Source organism: Rattus norvegicus, chromosome 9, assembly GCF_036323735.1.
Source record: "Rattus norvegicus strain BN/NHsdMcwi chromosome 9, GRCr8, whole genome shotgun sequence".
Taxonomy (NCBI): domain Eukaryota; kingdom Metazoa; phylum Chordata; class Mammalia; order Rodentia; family Muridae; genus Rattus; species Rattus norvegicus.
Genome location: NC_086027.1, coordinates 110,459,537 through 110,481,687, shown reverse-complemented (window position 1 = coordinate 110,481,687; position 22,151 = coordinate 110,459,537). Strand labels below are relative to the sequence as shown.

The window sequence follows — 22,151 nt, the reverse complement described above, 5'->3', positions numbered from 1 at the left end:
GTGAGGATGACGATGGTGGTTTCTAGACTGTAAGGAGCTGCATGTTTGTAGTGGGCAGTGAATGAGCCCTGGGGTCCCTTTGCACAGGAACCATGGAGGCACCGTCTACAGTTCCCATTCCCAGTGCCTCTTATTGCCCACACGATAAACTTGGTATTTGTAGAATTAGAACCTAAAGTATAACTTACTTCATAGCCTTGATATTCCTATAGCAATCACTGTAAGATACTATCAATGTATGTGTTCACAGATGAGCGTAAGCCAACGAGAAAAAGACTGCCCAGTGAGTTATATTAGTGTGCGGATGTAAACCCTGCTTTGGGGAGGAGAGCAAACAGCGCCTTGACATTGGTTAATAAACTTTCTGTCTGGTTCTAACAGTCCTGAGCCTCAAGTGCTCCATGACTATTGGCTCTGTAGAATGCAGCTCTGTTCGTTACCTTGGGATCCTCATTTGCATGCAGTGAGCTGTTCTGTATCATATCTCTCCGACTAGGACTGTGCTCCCAGCCCCACCCTCAGCCCCTCCTTCCCCACTGCCTCTTTGCAGGGACTGAACTGGTGTCTTCGAGTTTCCCTCAGAAGCTGTTTGCTCCAGAACTACACGCTCCGCCTAAACCTTTCAAGCTTCAGATCCATTTTAAAAATCAGATTGTAGTCTTGAGTCCATCATTGACAAGTGTGATTAATTAGAATATGCCAGGTTATAGAAAAATGGGTCTTAGTTTACCATTTAATTAAGAAAGTCTGGGAAACTCTGAAAATGAAACAGCTGTTTTCCTTGGTGCCATTATTTCTTGGTGCTAGTGAGTTTGAATTAAAACAGTGCATTTAAAGTCCTACTCTTTTCTACCACATTTGTTTTCTAAAATACAGGCAAATTCACAGTGATCAGTGTGAAAGTCTAATTTACTTGAATTGTTAATCATGTTCATTTTTATTGATGTGAAGATTCAGAGTCAGGCTTTCTTTTATTGTGCTCTCAAGGTGGAATAGACCAACAGATATTTTTTTGTCAGTGTTAGTCACGTTTTGAACTCATTTACTTAGAGAACGTCAGTAGATTCTGTGTGCTAAAGAAATTTCTGATAGGAAAAGTACATGGAGACATAGTTTAAGCAATGTTTGGGGAGTGGTTTAAAATACATCTCAGGACAGGATTACTAGGAACAGCTTTTTTGCCTACAGCAGTTGACTGCGAATTAGAAATGTTGGAATGCTTGGTATTATCTTTGAAAGAGGAATCTGCAGACGTCTGCATCTACCCTTGGCAAGTCACCAAGCCCATGCATCATGGCATGTTAATATAATTTTATTCTTATATCAGATTTAAAATATTTTTAGCCGTGGAAAATTGCTTCCTCTGATTGACAAAATGATTTAACGAGGGTGTTTTAATGTTACAAAAATGCTTCCGTGTGTGTGTGTGTGTGTGTGTGTGTGTGTGCGTGCGCATGTGTCCGTGATCGCAAGGTCAATTACCACGTCATTTTCGGTCTCTGTAGAAGGAGTTTATTAACATCTTACCAGCATTGCCCTCTCCAGGAGCAGGTGCAGTAGCTCTTGGAGGGTTTAGTGTGCACGGTGGAAGGAAACAGATTTTTCCTATTTCAGAAGTGCTCAAATGGAAAACCTTTTATTTTGCTTTTGGATCTTAATTTGGTTTGGAACAAATGCCAAAGAAATACAGAACAAGGGTGGCTTCCTAAGGTGCACAGCTCGGTGGTTCTGCTGTGCTTTAGAAACACAGGTTTCCTAAGAGCTGTGCATAGGACGTTCTTCCTGTGACTTTCAACCTGAAGTTATTTCCATTGATTTGGGATTTTTTGTTACTCTCTCCCGAATCCCCCAATATCTTTACTAGCTTTTGAGAATTTTATGATTTTATGCTTTATTTTTTTTTTCTGCCCAAAATTCACATGAGGACAACTTGCAAAAGCAGCCATTGACAGGATCAGACTGGGCCTGAGAAAATAGTGTTTTGCCTTCCTGCCTTCCTGCTTACCCATCTTCCTCCCCACCTCCCCTCCTCCCCTCCTCCTCCCCTCCCCTCCTGCTCGCCTGCCCCACATAGAAAGCAAGTTCACAAACAGAAGGAAGTACCTTCCGTTTTTTCAGTAGAGATACCTGGCTTGGACTGCTAAAGCTATCTGGGCTTCAAATATACTTATATATTTATCTTGATAAAATGAGGAGGGACTTTTGGTGCAGATATTGGTAAATGTGTGGAAGAGGTGAGCCTGCCATCAGAAGATGGGTCTGACTCGTCCGCCTGTCTGGTTGTTTTAAGAAGTGTGGCCTGGGGAGGTACTTGGGTTCTACTTCTTATCCTCAGTAAAGCCCCGTGCCAGTGAATGAATGTGTCAGCTGTGCGTTCTGTGCATGTATATGTGAATGCTGTCATGATGACACAGTCACAGGAGAGTGTGTTTAGAATCTGAGTGAGTCTGTGCAGTGACAGCTCCAATGTCTTGTTTTCTTCAGTGAGCACTGGAGTTCATTTTACTGTCTCACAGTTTAAAAGAAATCCTCTCCACTCCCTAGTCAACACTCCCCTGAGGTGTTCCTTGTTTCAATTAGTTTTAAATGCAGTGATTATTAGTATTACTTATTACTGCTACTTACAAAATCAAACTGATCTTTACTGAGAAACAGATGGCATCTTTGTACCAAAGAAAGTGTGCTCGAGATCCAGAGTGGGGCTGCTTAGGAAGATGGATGGCAGGGAGCACCCTCGGGCCCACTGATCCAAGCTGTGCCTTATCACCGTGTCTGTCCAGATTCAGCTCCTTAAACACCCTTTAAGAACCTTCTTTGCAGGAACTGGGAAAAGTTCTCTAAACAGCCTTTGAAAAGTTACTGTTTGCAACAACAACAACAACCACAAAGATTACAGGAGAAGCAAAACACAGAATTCCAAATAATTATAATTTGAATGTAGCTTTTTTGTTCGTAAAGTGCCAGCGAGACCAGTAAGAATGGAGGGAACGGATATTTTAAGTGTAGGTAAGTTAATGCCAGTTGGAACGGAAATGTGTGTGTATGTTTGTGTTTTATGTGATTCTCCCCTTGCTCATCCTGCTAGCACACGAGCATGTCAGCGCCAGAGTTTTAGAGATAAATATTGCAGCCCCCACTCTGAGGAGCTGTGATTCTAGCAGCAGAGATGCATTCTTGGCAAATAAGTAAAACTCACGAGGCTTTTGCAGCTCAGAAGATCAGTTGGAACAAGCCAGAGGCAGGTTCATCAGCACAGCCTCCGATGGGAGTGGTGAGGTCAGGCCTGCTTCAGGCAGGAGTGATGTCAGAGCAGCAGCTTTAAGGATGAGGCTGCTTCCCCTGCAGGTGGAGGGAATGCTGACCTGAGCATGCATGCTGGAGGCTCACAGACCCACGAGCGCATGCCTGGAGGCTCTCAACAGTGTGGAATCTGTTGGGCTTGCAGTCTGTAGTTTGAGGGCAAATAGTAGGAACTGACTAGAGATGGGTTCAGGCAGCTGATACAGTAAGTAGTTCAGAAATGTTTAGAAATGGCCTCGAGAACTTTCATAGCTTCAAATTAATTGTTGAGGTAACTTGAACTCATCTTGATGTGTGGGACAGCTACTGGATAGAAAAATTGGTACATGCTTTATTTTATTTTATTTTTTTTATCAAAAAGAAACATTGGTTGTCTCCTACAGTGGCCTGGGCATGGTTTGAGAAAAATGTTGTCTCCTACAGTGTCATGAATGTGGTTTAGACTCTGGTGTCATAAAACACACACAGTCATTGTTGCCATGCTTGGCGAACTTCAGGAAGTCTACAAGGTCTAGCCATTCTGGCAGACGTTAAAGGAATATGCCCAGCTCTCAGGTCTGTGTGGTGGAATAAGCAGTCAAAGGAACCCGAGGTACCTTCACTCAGCAGGGAAGAATGTTGCACCAGGGACTTGAGGGCCAAGGAGAATTCCTCCTGCTGCTTTAAGGTGGCATTCTGGAGGACGGGACTGGAAGGGAGTCCAGTGCATGGAAGAACAGGGTCACTGCTGTAGAGGACACACAGTAAGTGATGACACAGGAGGTGGAGAGCAGCCAGTCTGCATACAGTGCTGAACGGAGGAGAGACAGCAAGTTTTAGACAGCTGGGAGAAGGGCGGAGACCCTGTCCAGGCAAGAGACAACGGTGTTTAAATTTAAGTCAGAAATAGAGAACTTTGGGAATGAGGAGTTGACCATTTGGGCAGAAGATACAATTAATGATTCGCTATAGGAAGTCAGAAGACATAGCCAAGTAGCTGTCACACTGAATAAGAAGGGAAGCCATCTTGATCTGGGGACAGGTACACCATTGAGTTTGCTTCTACCTGCTGTTTGATTGTAGGTGTAGAAATTGAGAGATGAATTTGAGCCAGACATTAGGACAGGATATGTATGTATGTATGTATGTATGTATGTATGTATATGTGTATGTGTATAGTATCCATCCATCCACCCGTCCACCCGTCCGTCTATCTGACTGTTAGTACTTTTTTCTCAGACTGATGCGTGAGGGCCTTGATATAAAACTAAGAAACTCTGTTGATAAAGGTTGGGCAGAGGAAGGAGAGATAATGCAGAAAATGCATTTTTAGAGTGTCAGGGAGAGACCTGTTATGTGAAACTGAAAGAAGAGAACATTTTAAGAAGGTTCCAGAAGCGTCAGAGAGAACCATGACCCAGCAGAGCCAAGGAGGCACGTAAAACATGGCCTCATGCCACCTAGCGGGAGAGGCAGTCTTATTTTGCTTCACTTCCTAAAGTGTGAGAGACTTGAAGGTGTTCAGAGACTGAGGCAATGGAGATTCGAAAATGGCAGGTCTCCGTGTAAGGAGAGGAAGGCGTTTGGGGAGCGATGGAACTGGGGGCTGGGGGTTACGCTTAGGAGTAAGGGCCGTCAGAAAGCATCAGCCTGGAGGAGAAGAAATGTTCTCCTCTTCCATGATGGCAAGCTGCACTGATTAAACATTAAACGGCTTCTGTGGAGGACAGAAAGCTTTGAGAATACAGGCCTGATGCCCCTTCGTTGTTCTTTGAAGCTAATCAAGTTCTGAGTTAAAGGCCTGAGGCAGAGAGGGGCTGGCTTTGGGCTCCTGTGTCAGGAGCTAGAGTTTGGAAGCCCTATGGGAAGTGGCAGAGGGAGCCGAGGGGCAGAATGTAGAACCGCTGAGTGGCTCTGTGTGCTCGAAGGCATAACGCTAACATGGCACCCGTCTACATCTCTGCTGCTTCTCCTCCAGCAGAGCTCAGCAGCTACATGGGAGAATGCAGGAAACACTGATTGAAACTGAAACTGAGGGTGCCGTGAGCCAGGATTATATAAGACAGCCATCACGTTCCATAAGTCACATTTGTAGATGATAGAATGGTGGGACGACTCTACACTTGGCAAATGCTGTGTCTCTGTGCACAAACTCACTCACTATTCGGAGCACTCTTAGGTACTTCAGCATTTACTCTATCGGTACCTAGGCACCTGCCTCCCTCCTGCCATTCAGATACGCCAGTGTATAACCTGCGTGAGTCTCCCCGCACCTGTTTTGTGCCTGTAAACATCCTTCTTTCCACGGCATCACTTCACTTAAGTATTAACGATTTCTCAGTAGGAGGGGAGATGTATGCTCTGTCTGCAAAAGCTGGTAAGTCCGAGGCAGTTCTTACCTCAGTTTCTGCTGCTCACGTGGCCCCTCTGCAGATCCGTGCATTGAAGCAGTTTTTCCCTTTTGGATGGTCAACTCGATGTTCACTTTGTATCTGTCACCATGGCCATTTTTATACCATGCACACATCATAGCTATCACGGCCATTTGTGGCTCTTTCTGTGTACTCTTGGGTTCCTTTGGGACCAGTGATGAGTTCTAGTCATTAGTTTGCTTTTAATTGCATCCTCTTGCCTGACGTCAGTTATTACCAAGTGGGTGATAGGTAGAAGGTCTGAAGTAACTTATTAAGAGCATAAAGACGCGCTAGAATGACTTCTGAGTCTCAAGGCTGTGCTTGAGCCCGAGGAGAAAATGTGCACTTTACCTGTCCTCTTTTCCTCTCTGTGCTGCCCTGTAGTTCCAGGTCAAGGGAGACGTTTCCTTGTCTGTTACATAGCAGAGCCCGCTATATTAGTCATTAGTCAGTGAAGTGCGCACTCTCCACACAGCCTAAAGCCCACACAAAAGCTTTCACTGAGTTTGTGTACTGATGGGCCAAAAATTGATACTTTTGAAAACTATTTCTAAGTATTAAACATTTCTTAAAAGATATAGAGCATTTCTTTAAATATTCATGACTTAAACTAGATTTAGTGGCCCATGCGTGTATTCCCAGGATCGGGAGGCAGGAGATTTGCTGCATGTTCTAGGCCAGCCTTGTTTATGTCAAGTTTCAGGCCAGCTAGTGGTACCGAGTGAGACCCTGTCGTATGAAAACAAAGCATGCATGTCTATGTACATATTCCTGGTGTACAGTTGGATTTTTACAGAGCACACCATGGCTGCTAAGTAAGTTTGCAGCCAGTGGCTATAGTGTCAAGTGAGTGTCGTCAGCTTGGAGCTGCCTACACTTTTTTAACAGCGAAACAGAAATGGGGAGGAGCTTTAGATTCCGCATACCACTACAGGTCACTTTACCTGAGTATAAGACAGCACACATAGGCATGTGATGATAAAGTAAGCCTTTGCTCTGATGTCACCCGAGGGCCCTCTCTTTTAGCTTCTTTGTCTTGCCCAGTTAGAAGCAGAGCATGGCGGTTAGATCCTCGAGACTGAGAGGTTATGCTGTCTTTGTATCTTCTCTATGTTTGCATTTCCGGTTGGAAACCACGGAGAGTGTTTTCTATGTGGAGCATCACTCCGCATGTTTTCTTTGTCACACTGATTTTTAAAAATTTCAAGATGTGCAGATTTTAATATTTTAGGTGTAGTCGTCACATCCATTTTGCAGAATAGGTCTTTAGGTTCCTCAGGGAGTACATACCTGTACTCTCATTGAAGCCAACGAGGGACCAGCCAGACCCGGGCAAGAGTAGGGCTGGGGTTAAGGCTCCTCCCTACATACAGCCAGTTGTGCAGTTTGCAGGGGAGACAGGTCTTCCCCATCTGACCTCCCTACCCTTGTCTGCTTGATGCCGTCCCTCATTTAGGAAACTTCAGAAAAATTACCGAGTAGCATCTCAATTGTGCAAACAGACCTGTCCTTTTGAGTTGCATTTTTAAATGTCAGCATTCTGGAAACTGCTTTGAGGAATTACATAAAAGAAACCCAAATATTCTAGAAAAAATGGGATTAACTTAAAATTTAAAAACGAGCAGTCAGGTTTTGTGCCTGTGTGTAGGTGTGTCCATCTCTGCGTGTCAGTGCAGAGTCCAGATCAGGACTCTGGGTGCTAGAGTCCATAGTCTTTGTCACCTCGACACAAGCTCGTTATCTGAGAGAAGGGAACCTCAGTGAGGAAATATCTCCGTAAGTTCAGGCTGTAGGCAAGTTTGCAGGGCATTTCCTTAATTATGACTGCTGTGAGGGGTGCAGAGCCAGTTGTGAGTGGTGCCATCCCTGGGCTGGTGGCCCTGGGTTCTATAAGGAAGCAGGCTGAGCAAGCCAGAGAGCCAGAGAGCAGCGCCCTCCATGACCTCTGTGTTAGCTCCTCCCACAGGCTCCTGCCCAGTTGAATGATTGCCTTGGCCCTATGGAGTTGCTCTGGCCATGGTGTTCCGTCACATCAGTGGGACTGCAAGACCAGCTAGCATCCTCACTGAACTGACAGTGAGCAGCCACAGCACTTCTGCCAATATAGGTACACGTGTGTGTGCGTGGCCACGATCAGATTTTCGTGTGGGGATCCCAGTGCAGATTCTCATTCCTGCACAACAAGCACATGTATTCACCAAGCCATCTCCCCAAAGCCATAAATAGTTTATTTTTCTGACTATAATATAATTACATTTCTTTCTTTCCTTTCCTCCCCCCAAACCCTCCCATGTACCTCTCTCACTCTCCTTCAAATTTATGGCCTCTGCTTTCACCATTTTTTTGTTGCACAGATATGCGTATATACGTATATATTCCTAAAAGTTACCTGTGTGGTGTGTACAATGTTCCTTCTATGTCTGTTTTCAGGGCTGATTATTGGAACTGGACAGCCAGTTGGTGTGCTCTTCTCTAGGACACCCACAGCTTTCTGCAGGCACCTATTAGAGCAGAGGAGAGCAGACAGAGTAGGAGCCAGAGGAGCCGATATTTGCCAGGAGACTTTGTAGTGATGTCATGGACTGCATAGTCGTCTCCTAGTAACGGCAGAAGCTACACTCAGAGTCTCCCAGCTTGATGGCCCAGATGTGAGCCGGACAAGGCCAGCGCCGTAATTAGTTTTAGAGTGCATGGGTCTTGATCTTGGAAGTGGTAGATGCCTGATGATGAGGAGTCTGGGCACAGGTAGTTACGATCACGTATCTCCTCCAGTTTTCACTGGATCAGAGTTAAATATGGTGTTCTACTTCGCCCCTGTATCTGAATTCACTTTATGTGAAAACATATATGTGGACACACTGAAGTGTTTATTGTGAGGACAAAGTACATTACTGAAGTGTCTGTCTGGAAATTCTGTCTTTTTAACTTAAGAACTTTGATGTGCAGTGCAAGCTTTGTACGAACAGTGCATTTTCTGGAGCAGATAATTGCTGGGCAGTGATAAGTTCTGGAATAATTAAGTAATCTCATCAGTGTGCACTTACCGTGTACGGCAGCTTTCTTGACAGTGCCACGCCACTTTCCTCTCAGGCGTGCTAACTAGTAGGCGGTCGTGCCAGTTTTTGAGAGCACACGGGTGTGGGTCCTGTGTCTGAAGAGATAAGTAGCAGGTGCCCACATGGAGGCAGAGAGCAAGGCAGAGGCTCTTCCTGCTCTGCAAACAAGAACACCAGTTGATCCTCAGAATCCGTCAGTGTAGACAATCCAGTCGTGGGCTGCCAACGGCCGCGGCACAGCGCACACAACCAATTTCCATAGGATAAAACAGAGTATTTTGGGAAGAAATTACACTCAAAACAATGATCTTCCCCTAAAAGTGAAAAGACATTTCAAGACCTTTTCTGATTGACTTGTATTCGGTCCGTAGGAAATTCAGGTTGAAGTAAGTTTACAAGACTATAGATAGACTTGTGATCATTCTAGCTTTTAGCTTTTATTACCCTTAGTTTAAAAGATTAGATGATATTACTGAATATCAAAATTAGCTTCTTGGGTATTAGATAAATGTAATCATTTCTCCCTACCTATTCCTATTTACTTCTATTTACACCTCCACATATTCTATTTTACCACATAGGGAAGGTGCTGGCTTACCAAGTCAGGGCTTCTGTGCAAGGCTGGTGACTGAAAGATAGTTTACAGAAGCCTGGACAAGTCACGGCCATGCTGCACTACTCCAGAGTCCCCCAGTCAACACATAGACAGGTACTCAGCGTGAGTCCCACCTCAATAAGGACAAGCCTGAGGGGCTGCGCACTGACAGTTCGCAGAGGCTGACATGCTGGCACCTCCACTTCTGAGGAGAGCCCTCACCACAATTGCTTACCCCTTACGTGGCCTATGGGAAGGAAGGGCCCTACCATCTGTCTCTTGAGCCTCCTCTGCTGCTCCACAAGGGAAAGATATGAGGGCAGATCTCTCCCAGCTGCTGCAATTCAAGCTGAAAACGGCCATGTACTTTCACAGTAATTAATAGATTAAAGCCTAGTTTCAGAATGCTATCAACAGTATGGTAGACTTATTAAAATTTCTCTTTATCATTGTGTTTAAAATATTTGGGATGGTGGAATCAGTTCTTTGGGCTGATACAGGAGCGTGAGCTTCTCTGTGAGTTTAGACCACATTCCTAGCAACAGCCATTCACAGAAGTGTCACAGATGAGCTTTATTCACAAGACTAAGTTAATCTCACTGTCACCTTGTTTTCTGTGGAGGCTGAAGAGACTCCCGCTGCCCAGCACATGGAGGATTTATGTGAAGCGGCAGCCATCTCCGTGCGACCGCTACCGCTGCATTAATACTGCTCATGGCTCACAAAACCGTGCTGGAGGCATCGACTTCTGGATGGTGTAAGAGGAAGGGGTTAATAGTTTAGAATTTACCTCTTTCCCTCTGTGATAGTATTTCCCAAAACATTTATTTGAAAGTTCACTTTTTATGGGAGATCAGAGATGTGCAGTTTATTACAGAAATTAGAGCAACTGATTGAATTTCTGCTCCTGAACTCAACACCCAAGGCTAATGGGATGCCAGATACAAATATTATCATTTAGAACAAGGGCTTTTATCCATTTCTCTTTGTCCTTCCCCCTTCTCCCGCCTCAAATCTTCCTCATATAGGCCAGGTTGGCTCAAGCTCTTGCTGTGTGTACAGTGTGATAATTATGAAAGAAGATAGAAACTGGAAACATCTAGATTGCTCATGTCACTGCTGACAAGAACTTAGATATTTAGGGAGCACCAGGAACCAGAGGCCTGCAGCGTCTTTACCCTCTTCAGTGTAGAGGTTAAAAGCCCAGGAATGCAGAGTAGATTGTGCATCAGTATTTCTGGGGTCCCCACCCAGAATCCCTCCCACTTATGAATCCCTGATGAATCCCTCAAGAAGCCATCTCTTTCAACTTTTTGTGAAAGGGGAAAAAATGGACTGCTCCAGCAGCCTCGGAAGCATGCCCCATTCCCCTTCCACACCTTTGCTAATTTCACAGACAGCATGTGAGAGCTAGGAGCCAGCTGGACTGGCCCAGCCATGGAATGCTCACCCTTGGGCCTCATCCCATCACTCACTGGGCATGTAGATATATCACTGCTCTGTGTGTGTATGTTCATGCTCACAAAGAATTATTTTGTCCTAGGAAAGAAAATAGCAGCCCTGCTTTCTGTTTAACCATCCAGTGATAAAGATCTTTAGATGATGATGCTACCATTAAAATGTAAATACATTAGACATGACTAAGTTCTTGACGATTTTGTAGATAGGGTCAGTGTGCGGTCTCAGGACAGAGGGGAGGTGTGCGATAAGCTTGGCGCAGCAGAAGCACAGGACCCCAAGGGCCCCACCTGAACACTGCAGAGCCACGGGTGCCCTGAGGCGAAGGGGCTGTTGGGAGTGGGGCAGGACAGCAGCAGTGCATTGGGCGGTGAACACGTTAGTGTGGTTTGACACTCAGAGCGCACAGCGCTGGGAGTTTCCTCCTGCCGGTTTGTTCATCCGGAGGCATCCCGCAGCTGCAGTTATGCCCTTCTTCCCCCACCCCCGTGCTGGGCTGGAAAGGCTGCAGCTATCAGTTTTCCATGCACTGAGGGGAAATTAATTACATTAAAAATTATCATTTCTGAATTTACTTCTCCCTGTTTTAAAATACCTGAGCAGACATGGAAGTAAGCTAGGAAGTTTATAAAACTAAACTAGGTGGGCTGGCAGGTTCTGTGTGTCCACTTGGCACAAGCTGAGTTCTCACAGGGAAAGGAGCTTCCCTTGAGGAAAGGCCTCCATGAAACCCAGCTGTAAGGCGTTTTCTCAATTAGTGATCAAGGGGGAGGGCCCAGCCCATTGTGGGTGGTGCTGTCCCTGGGCTGGTGGTCTTGGGTTCTATAAGAAAGCAAGCTGAGCAAGCCAGTAAGTAACATCGCTCCATGTCCTTTGCATCAGCTCCTGCCTTCTGGCCTGTGTGAGTTCTTGTCCTGACTTCCTTTGGTGATGAACAGCAATGTGGAAGTGTAAGCTGAATAAACCCTTTCCTCCCCAGCTCGCTTCTTGGTCATGATGTTTGTGCAGGAATAGAAACCCTGACTGAGACACTAGGGGAAGTTAAGACAGCATTATTTTCATTATAAATGATTTCATAATAAAAAAGTACCCTTTGGGGAGTCACTGTTGGTTTTTCTGCATTTACTATTACACATACGTTATCAGAAATGCAAGGATTTATTAGTTTCCTTTCTCTTCCATATAGTTTTCCTCTAATTGATTATTATGGTCATATAAGAAAGACTAGCTATTTTGCCAATGGTATGATTTTGAGGATTACTGTTTATTTTTGATAAAAATAATATTTTTATATGATAAAAACATAGGCTGCCCAGTGCAGCATTTCTGTGTCTTCAGCAGAGCGAATGCGGCAGCCCTGGCTGAGCATCGCCTTCCTTAGCTCTGCAGGGCAGCAGAGCTGGTGATGGAGATCTGTAGGGAGTGCTTGCCTGGCAAAGACAACGTCCTAGGCTCTAGACAGCAGCTTCGTGCCCAGCCCCGTAGGATTAGAGCATTAGAGTGATTCCTAAAACTCACACTGTTTAAGCTTGAAGGTGTGCTGTATTATTAGGCACTTCCTAAATGTCTGCTACGTTCTAAACAGAATACTGTGTATGCCAACACATTGGAAGAATCGTTCTTAGGGTCAGGAAAGGGAGCAGAGAACGTAAGAACAGTAAAGGTTCCACAGCCAGTACACACTTACCTTAAATAGCACCATTTGGCTCCACTTTAAGGTGGTTTCTCTTCTCTTTGTTTTCTCCACTCCTCCTCTGTCTTTATACAGCTAACAGCCTTTTGTGTCCTTTTTCTCTTCCCTCTGCCTCCCTCCCTCCTTCCTTCCTCCCTCTTTTATTGATTCTCTTCCTTCTGTCTCAGAGTGATCTCAGAATTAAGTGTTGCTCTTAAGGGATTGAAAATGTAGTGTATAGGGAATCAGCAGGCAAGAGTGCTTGCTGCTTTTCCAGAAGACCTGATTTAGTTCCCAGCACTCACGCCGCCCAGCTCAAAATGTCCATTACCTCCAGCCCAGGAGGTCTACTTTTCTATTCTGATTTCCAAAGATACCACACATATGTGGGAAATGCACACACGTACATACACCACACACAGACACTCACACACACACACACACACACACACACAGACATACACATACACATACACACAGACACAGACATACACAGACACACATACACACACAACCACAGACATACACATACACACACACAGACACACACATGTACGTAGGACACAGGCATGTGACACACACAGACACAGACACAGACACAGACACATAAAAGTAACATTTATAGCTCTGGTATGGTAGTTTTTATTTGTGTTCCAAATTAATGAAGAATGAATGAATGAATGATCGAAGAGTTGGAAGCAGTAAAATGGAGTTTTCTGTTTCTGTAGAATTTAGGGTTCGTTTATGCTACAGCAGAGCAGAATGGTCCTTGCTGCACACCCCTCAGAGAAAGCACTGCCCTTGGCATTAGAGCCATAAACAGAGCAACACACAGAAGACACTAGAAGTTAAAAATGCACCCCGACTTTTTAACATGTTGTGGTTTTCCCCAGTTCTTATAAACAGAACCCTTTAATGATGATCATCTTACACAGACGGTTTCTACAGTGTCTGAATTCTAAAGATTCCTCCAGAAGCTCTCCAGGCTGTGATGAGTGACTGCACTCTTGCCCAATGTCCTTGCCTCCGAGTAGCTGGGTGTTTGACATTCTTGTTCCTCCCTGGAGGCACTTTAGACTTTCTGCAGATTTCCTCACCATACCTAACACTACTAGTAACTTCCTCGTGAATGATTCTTTGCTTGTGTGCTAAGGTAGAGGTGTGTGCGCTGATAACATCCTCTGATGGTGTTCAGAGACAGGCTGGGGATACTTCTGCCATCCCTCCTGAGCCTCAGGATTATGTCTTTCTTTTTTTTTTTTTTTTTTTTTTGTACTAGAAGCCACCATTAATAAGGAAGTGTCTAAAAGAAGGGATTGTGGAGGGAAGCTATTGTATAGATCATTCTGGACTTGACTAAAAAAAACTGTTAAAAATTTTTACATGTAATTTATTCATCAAATTGCTTAGAGAATAAAGTCTTTTTAAGGCTAAGAAGATAGTGTTTAAAGAGAAATTATTTACACGATTTTAGAATAGTTGTAAACATGCAGCATCTATGGTTATGGAGAACAAGCAAGCAAAGTGTGACTTATACTCTTTTCCTTTTAAATCACTTTTTCTGTGTTAATTAATGCATATTTGGGTAATAATTGTTAATAAAGAATGGGTACAAATATAGTTCCTAATAAAGATTTTCATAGTTTTCTCCTGGGCCTTGAGCCTAGGACCTTGCTCATGCCGGCCAGCAGTGTTTACTAAGTTCTACCTCAGCCGTTCTCATTCATATGTTTTGAGGCAGGGGCTCATGGAGTTTCTCAGCCTGGTTTTGAACTTGGGATCTTCTTGTTCTATCATCTCTAGTATCTGGGATGACACGCCTGTGCTCCATACGTTTCTGTTGGATGTCGACAGGTGCGCACTTCAGACTACAGTGGTCCTTGCTGTCTATGCTGAATAAATGCTAGATTTGTAGAGTCATGTAGAGTCTCTTAAAGGAACGAAAATCAGTTAGGATGTACATAACACAATTCTTTTATGTAAGAGACATAATCAGCCTTGTAGTAGAACACTAGACTTATTCTAGTTGCATATACACCTTCAGTTTTTCCTAAAAATTAATTTCTTAAAAAATTTATGCAATTCAGCCTTTAAATTTATTGAGATAAATTTTAGAAATCACAGGAGAAAACCAGAAGTTGTAATGAAATCATAGTTATTACAGCCTAAGAAAACTTCACATTTGTGGTATAACATTATATTTATTATTCACTAATCATTACTCTAAATTCCCTCTGTAGTGAGACTTATATTTGATAAGAATGTAGTTTATTGTGTCTCTGAGAACACGAGCGAATTCACAGTTGTGATTACTGGAAAGGAATAGATCACCTTCACTGTTTCTTGATGGGATGCTTCATTCAGATTTCCCATCAGCCTCTATTCTACTATTAAAACCAGCAATGGGCATGCGGGCTGCAATTCCAGAGACTCCCCTCCTCTCCTCAGTTCTAAGTCATTTATACTCATCTTGTTAGTGAGGACTCCATGTGTCTGTTCATGTGTGGTTTTAGCAGCTGAATTCTTGGACAACTTACGAATGTGTGGCAAATCACTCTTATAACAAAATATTGCAACCTCATCATCATGTGTATTTGGAGCAGGGTTTAGAACTGCACTGGTGGGTGTGCAAGCGAGCAGTTATCACTTAGAAGCCTGCGACATTCAAGGAATTCTATCTGCTGCACAAGCATGAAGAGTGGAGCTTAGCCTGGGCAGTGTTCCAGTTCTGATTCCTGTTTGAAACATTGTCTCAGAAGTAATGCTAATAATTACACGGAGGCAACGGATCACCTGTCTCTTGAGTCTTATCATTTTTATACAGTTTGCAAGTTTAGAAAGATTGCAGCTGTCCGGAATAATGAAAAAGTGTACGGTTTGTTTTCAGAAACAAAAAATCTGAGATACAGGTTAAAATGAGGACTGAACTTTGAAGCTAGGTCTCCACAATGTGATGCCATTAATTTCATTTATAAATTTCATTTATAGATCCTCATCCCTGTACATCTGACTAGCACTCCCATGTCTGTAACTCTTACTGTGCAGGCAGATCACAGTTGACAACGTGTACAGGTAATTTTTAACTGAATGGAAGAGCAAACGTTTCTCTCATATTTATCAACATAGACATTAATGAATAAGCCTACATGACAGCAGTGGGAAAGAACTATTCAACACTCAGAAAGTGTCTGTGAGTGAACCTGGTTTTGCTCCATCCTGTGTGCGTCCCACATGTATGCAGCCCACATGTATGCACACACTGGCATTTTACTACTTGGTTTAAATTTGTCTTTTTGTTTTTGTTTTGGTTTGCATTTAAATTGACTCTGATATATTTGGGTTCCGGCATGTCACTTGTCACCAGAGGCTTGATAGTCATTCTGTTGCAGTCTTAGTCATTTTGCACGACTTGTATGATTGTATGCAAATACTAATGATTTTTTATTCTGATGTTAATAAAACTCCTAAATTATGAAGATGTGGCATTGTTGTTTGTTTTGTTCATTTTGATGCTTATAATTATGAGGTTAGAATGCATTTCACGTGTGTATATGATAGCTTTTTAGTTTTTCATATGTTTCTAAATTAAAAATCCCAGTTTTGACTTCCCCCAAATCTTTTCAGTATTTTTTTCCTTAGCCGTAATAAAACCATAAGTAAAAAGTATGTATGTCCATCATGTGCATGTTTATATAAAAGAAAGGACAAAGCCTTAAAGCAAACAGGAAACGGAAACAGTTGAGGCATGACTGTACTGCCTTCAAACAGATGTTTCTCGGGTGGTAAAGTCACCTTAGTCAGCGCCACAGCAATGGGCTGCTGGTATCAACTTACCAGAACTTGTATTGACTCTGATTTTGGTCACTTTTCTTAGTTTCTTGGGGAAATATGGATAAAGAGAGGTGCAGCACACCCTGGAAAAATCTAATTTGAAAACTGTAACAAGGTTATTCTATATTTAAAGGATTATAATTTACCAGTCAATCACTTTTTCACTTGTTTTGAAAACCTTTGTTGTATCCTGGGCTTAGGAAAGATTTAGCAATCTATCATGGTAATGAATTCCTCCTTCAGGGAATGCCGTTTGCGATACTCTCAGGGGTTAGGTAACTACCGTGACATATTTCTACTCAGTAATTTTCATCTCAGTGGATACAGATTTAAGTAAGTAATGTTATTCGGGACTATTTCTGAAGTCTTTTGACTCATTTTCACTGTATAGAAAATATTAAAACTGAGGCTGCAAGTGATTGAAGGTAAATGGGAACATCTCTGATTATAAAGGAAAATGATGCTCAATTAGACAATTCCATACCTGTGAGAGTCTCGGCAGACACTGGTGCGGTGTCTATTTTAAGAGCATAAATCAGACTGCAAAATGGATTCCTTAGAAATAAGTGTACGGAACTCTGCTTGAAGATGCCTTCCCTTAATTTACAATACTGTCACCCTGTGACTGTCAGCAGGTGAATACGTGACATTGATTTCTGAGTTGCTGACAGCCTGTACAACCCCAGAACAAATTGGTGGAATCCTAGTTCATGAGAAAGTGGTGCTAACAGAGCCCCCCTTTAGGTTCTCTCTCTCTCAGCTCATGTGCTCCGCCAGGGTGCACAAAAGTAGGTTGATTGCTTAGAGTTGAAAGAACATTCTTAAACTAAAAATCTCCACGACAGTAACCCAGACTGTTGAGCGAGTTCCTTTACACGTAAATCCTTTGATGCAATTCTCTGAGAGTGCAGATTTCCTAGTTCAATCGCACCCACTTAAAAATCAAATCAACTAGAAAATTCCATTTAGTTAGATAGGGAAAGAATTCCTATAGACTATGAGCATAAAAGTAATAATTGAGTTTGATGTGTGTTGTAATATTGCAGAGGTTTAATACACAGGGGTTCCCAGCGAGATCGTATATAGTCACAAGGTTCCTCTTCCTGTGGTTGTCACGGAAAAATACCCATCGGTAGCTGGCTTCCAGTTGCCTTCTTAGCCAGTGTTGAGCAATCTATATCTAATTAAAAATTGAAACTGCCTGACATAAAATTGTAGTATAGATCGCTACACCATGTTTAGCTGAGCTTTGTAGACAGACCCTTGTTGATTTTTAGTTTTATAGTCTGCTTTCATAGCAAATCCTCTGAATGGTTGTGCTAAGGGATTTTTTTTCTTGGGGAGTGGGGGTTTCTTCTGTTGTGCCAAGGGGCAGATTATAGCAAGGAGACAAATTATTGCCAATATATTAACCCATTCACTTTTCAGCTGTTTGCTTCTTTTCTTGTGTGTGTGTGTGTGTGTGTGTGTGTGTGTGTGTGTGTGTGTGTGTGCGCGCGCGCGTGTGCTCGGGCATGTGCATGCATGCGTGTGTGCACACATGGGTGTTAGCTGTGAGGCTGACTCAGAGGACTGTAGTAGAAGAAAGTGTCTGCAATGAAGAGCATAAACCGTGGCCTCCTGTAGCGCTGGAAACTCAGTGAACTCAGCCTCATCGGTGGAGAGTCGTGGTTTGGGGATAACCGTGCATTGCAGAGACGGTCTGCAATCGATACAGCAGGGGAAATAAAAACTATTGTGTGATGGAAATTGGCGATTCTTCTTACGGTCCCAGGAGGGCTATTATGCAAACATTTCTCACTGTGTAGGTGGATTTATATATCACATTTTCAAAAATCATTTTTAATTTGTTTCTTTTTTATTTGTTTGGTTTTATTAAAATAATTAAATCTTAGAACAATAAAAACTATGTTTTCTAATGAACACATTTTGTGCCTTTTTTTAAAACAGAATTTATAAAGTGTCAGATACTCTAAGATACTTTTTATAGAATTTCCCTGTTTATTTCCAACAGTCCTGAGTCTTCCTCGTTTAGCCACTCCAGGACTCTGGGAGCCTCCCTGTCCTCAGGGCAGCCATCCATAAGGTCTTAGTAACCTCTGCAGCTCATTTCTGGTGTTGTCCTGCTCTGCCTTCCGCTCACCAGCACAGCTAGTGTCCCTGTCAGAGTTTACACAGCATGCTGGCAGCACCCCCATCATGGTGTACTCATTGCTAGAGACCCATCAGTGGCCTCACTGTAGCCTTGGCTTGAACCCCAGGAGGATGCAGCCCAAAAGGTAACCCTTTGTATTTGCTTCTGCTCATCTGTTAGTGTAAGAAAGTTAGCAAGTAAAGAGAACACGTGATAGCAAGCTTTAATACGGAGAGAATAAGACCAGAACTACACTGGTGTGAAGGTATTAGGCACTCACAGACTTCTGCTGAACTGAAGTAGACTCCCTCCATGTTTATAAATCTGATCTGAGAACATTGAGGTGGATCATAAGGTCTCAGTGACTTCTTACGACTACTATTTTTGTTATTTGCATGAGCCCCAGACCATGCTAACCCTGTGATGCACAATGCTGTGCCTTGACTGTAAAGCTGGCAGCACTCTTCCTCTGACTTAGGAAATAGGCCTGCAGCTGGCCCATGGCTATATATAAGAATCAGTGATGTACACACACACACACACACACACACACACACACACACACGCACCACACGCACTTACCCACGTCTGTTGGCAAAAATACAACCCAGCAGTTTCTTCTAGTGGTATAGCCACCTAGAAAGTTATTAAAAAATCACTCTCAATCTGAAGCAAATATAGTCCAATTTAAATTGGGTGAAGATTTTGGGTTTATTTATTAGCTACATTCTAAAGAATACTCAGTGGTCTAACATAGGAGGCTGAATCTTGAATGCGAAGAGAGATGTGAAGGAATCTTACCTTGCCTCACCCTACAGAACCCCCAAATAGTCCCTAAGAAAACCTGCCCTCAGGCGGATATCTCCCATGCCAAGTTCTAGCCTAGGGGCCCAAGGGACCCCCCTCAACCTGATTTCTGAACTGATCAAATTAGAAGCTAAATTATGCTGTGCACTGTGGTCAAGCATGCCCCGTTAGCACTGCTCCCTCCCTTGTACTATCTCTGGTCTCCAGCTGGCCAGAAGCTGCTTTCCTCTGCATCTCTTGTCACTGCCATGATTGCTGTGGGGAAATTCTCACAACCCCATTCCATCAGAGCCATCTAAAATTAGGGAGTAGAGAAATAGGATTTCTATACTTGTGGGCTTTCAGAGTTTATGTTGACTTCGGGCCTTTCGACTATGAGAACAGACAGGTGGTGTTTCACTTGGCCTTGTGCCTCAGGGAAACAAAAGATCATGTTTGGACAAAGAAAACCTAGTTTCTCATTTGGGTTTTAAGTATCGTTTGAATGATAACATAATATGTTAGGTCACCCAGTTTAGAAAGGATCCTCTCCTCACATGCATAAACTTGGACCAGGCTGTGGCTACATTAAAGAATGTTATATGTGAACATCAACCAGAATGTCTTAGTATAGCCTAAAAACCTACCCTAGTCCATTACACCCGGCTGCATGGCATTACCGCCTGCAGACTCTGTCCCCCCAGTGAGTTCTAGAGTTGCACATAATTTCTGAATGCCTCCTCCAGAAGGTTTTTCCCCCCTAAGTTAAATGCAAATTAGCATGTGCTATTTGCCTTTTGATTTCCTTTTATTGATTCTTTAGGAACTTTCACAAATTTTCAGTTTATTTTACACAGATCTCATCTCTCTTTCTGACTATTCCAGGCAGGAACTAACCTAAGGATCAAGGTCGTTTATGGTTCCCGTGTTACATTTTATTTCTCTTATTGTTTGTAGATTGAAACGTGTCTGTTTAAAAAAAAATAGAATGTAGGCGTTTTGCATCTTCTGGTACCTAGGAATCTAGGAGGGCATGATTGACAGCTGCCTCTTACCTCCTAGCCCTTTGGCTTAGGTGGCAAACCAGATAATTACAGGTACAGGTTTGTAGGATATGGGATTTACCCCCGACCCCAACATACACACCCAACCTAGTACCTTAGTTGCATTCTTTTCTCAAAAAGAGGGTCTTTGATTGCAGTTAAATTGTGAAGTTCTAACGCAATGTTAGCTAAATTTTTTACCATGTCAGCAAGCGGAATATTGTTTGCACTTCCTTGCTTTTTAAATGCTGCTCAGGGAGCTGCGTAAGTTATAATTGATGCACAGAAGAGATTTCAAATTTTATATGCCTATAAATTGGCACTGCTACACAGACTAGAAAGATGAGATTGGAGGAGTTATTTTCCCGTGAGAATGATACAAATTACTGTCAAACTGTTTATGCTTGCTGTAAAAATATTTTCAGTGTACAGGTACTTGCTCAGTAGCTGGATAGCATTCTTAATAATGTGCAGCATTTTGAGCCAAAGCGAAATGTTTTTCAGTAGCCGTTATTCACCGTAGTATGCGGTTTTAGTCACTGCAGGGCCTAAGTGCCTGTAATCATGTCTGTTCTTAAAATTCACACTAATTAGCTTAGGTGTAGAGTTTTCCAACATTGAGGGACGGCAGAGTTTATGCTGTCTGCCTTATTCCTTTACACAGGAAGAAGTCGCTGCTTAGAGGAATTTAATAGTAAGGCAAGGTGAAAGCCCAGGAAGTGCGCATGCTCGGAACTGAAATGGAATTTTCCTGCTCCTTGGCTGATTCGCCTCATGGATTATAAACCCCTGTGCTAAACACGGAGTCATGTGGTGGTTAGTATGGGTGCCTCTTGTCATGAGTAGCTGACGGTCAGCCTCCGTCTGACTTAATACCCAGTGTCTAAGACAAATCTGCAGCACTTACCGTACGAGAGGTTAGAAGAACTTTTAGAAGACATGGCATGAGCACGGCGAAGGCACAGTTCATCCCTTTGTAGGGCAGTTTAGTAACGTCAGCGTCGGATGGACGCGTGAGGGGATCCTTCACCGGATACTCAGACAGCCTCTGCGATGACCTGTCTTGTCCTTTTAATGTGATTTCAAATGGGAGCAGAGGAGTGTGTGTTCTGTAGGCCTGACCCAGGAGAACCACATGTGCAGTGGGACACAAGGACAAGGACGCGGTGTTTGTGTATGAAGACGGACTTCAACTGAGCATGTAGGGAAAATAGGTTCTTGATTTCCTCCATTGCCAAGTAAAACAATATACTTTTTTTTTTTAAGAGAAAGTCCTGGAAAGTAGTTAGTCTGCATTAAAGTCATCAAATGGGCATGTTTTCGTGCCCCGGTGACATCTATTTATAAGTTTGTTCTGTGTGTGAATGAGACATCATTGCTGTCCTGAAGGTCCGTCTGTCCCCTCGTCCTCAAGAGAGGTTCATGCTATTCCTGTGGCGTTGCCTATGTGGAAGGAAGGAAGGAACGCTATTCGAACATAGATGCATATCAGCAGTTCCTAGAGAACAACCCTCCCCCCACCCCCGTTCAATAGCCTTAGTGTCTCAACTTTCCTGAAGAAGGAGCTTTAGGAACTGTATGGTGACAGTTATAAAAGGGAAAAAATTACAATTTTTACCCAAACACATGCACACAAGGGCCACAACCACCACGAAAAAAATCTTTCCTTAAAAGCTGCAGTTTGGTGAGTTAGGGACTCGTGACCGCAGTAACTGAGAGGGTGAAATCTGAATGGCAGGGGAGAAGCATGAAGCATGAGCCCCTCAGCCCCGATCTTTGGCCATGAATTAAGGTCAGGGTTAGGTGTGCCAGAACCAGCTGCCCCAGAGCAGAACGTGGGGCTGATGAGCGAGGTAGCCCTACAGCCAGGAACCAGAGGCCAT

General features: G+C 43.4%; 1 protein-coding gene across 9 annotated transcripts in view; it reads left to right on the top strand.

Moving 5' to 3' along the window:
* Fbxl17 (F-box and leucine-rich repeat protein 17) overlaps window positions 1-22,151 on the top strand; it is a 438,576-nt gene that overhangs the window by 184,497 nt on the left and 231,928 nt on the right. Inside the window, exons 7-9 of one of the 9 annotated variants that reach the window (XM_063267331.1) lie at window positions 9,967-10,101; window positions 10,888-10,965; window positions 11,685-15,950. The exons of 6 other annotated variants lie outside the window; for them this stretch is intronic. In XM_063267331.1, coding sequence (XP_063123401.1) covers window positions 9,967-10,101; window positions 10,888-10,930 — 178 coding nt within the window. In that variant the 3' untranslated portion in view covers window positions 10,931-10,965; window positions 11,685-15,950. Of the gene's footprint in view, window positions 1-9,966; window positions 10,102-10,887; window positions 15,951-22,151 lie in introns of those variants that run through there. 2 more of the 9 variants (XM_063267330.1, XM_039083780.2) reach the window with 2 other exon arrangements.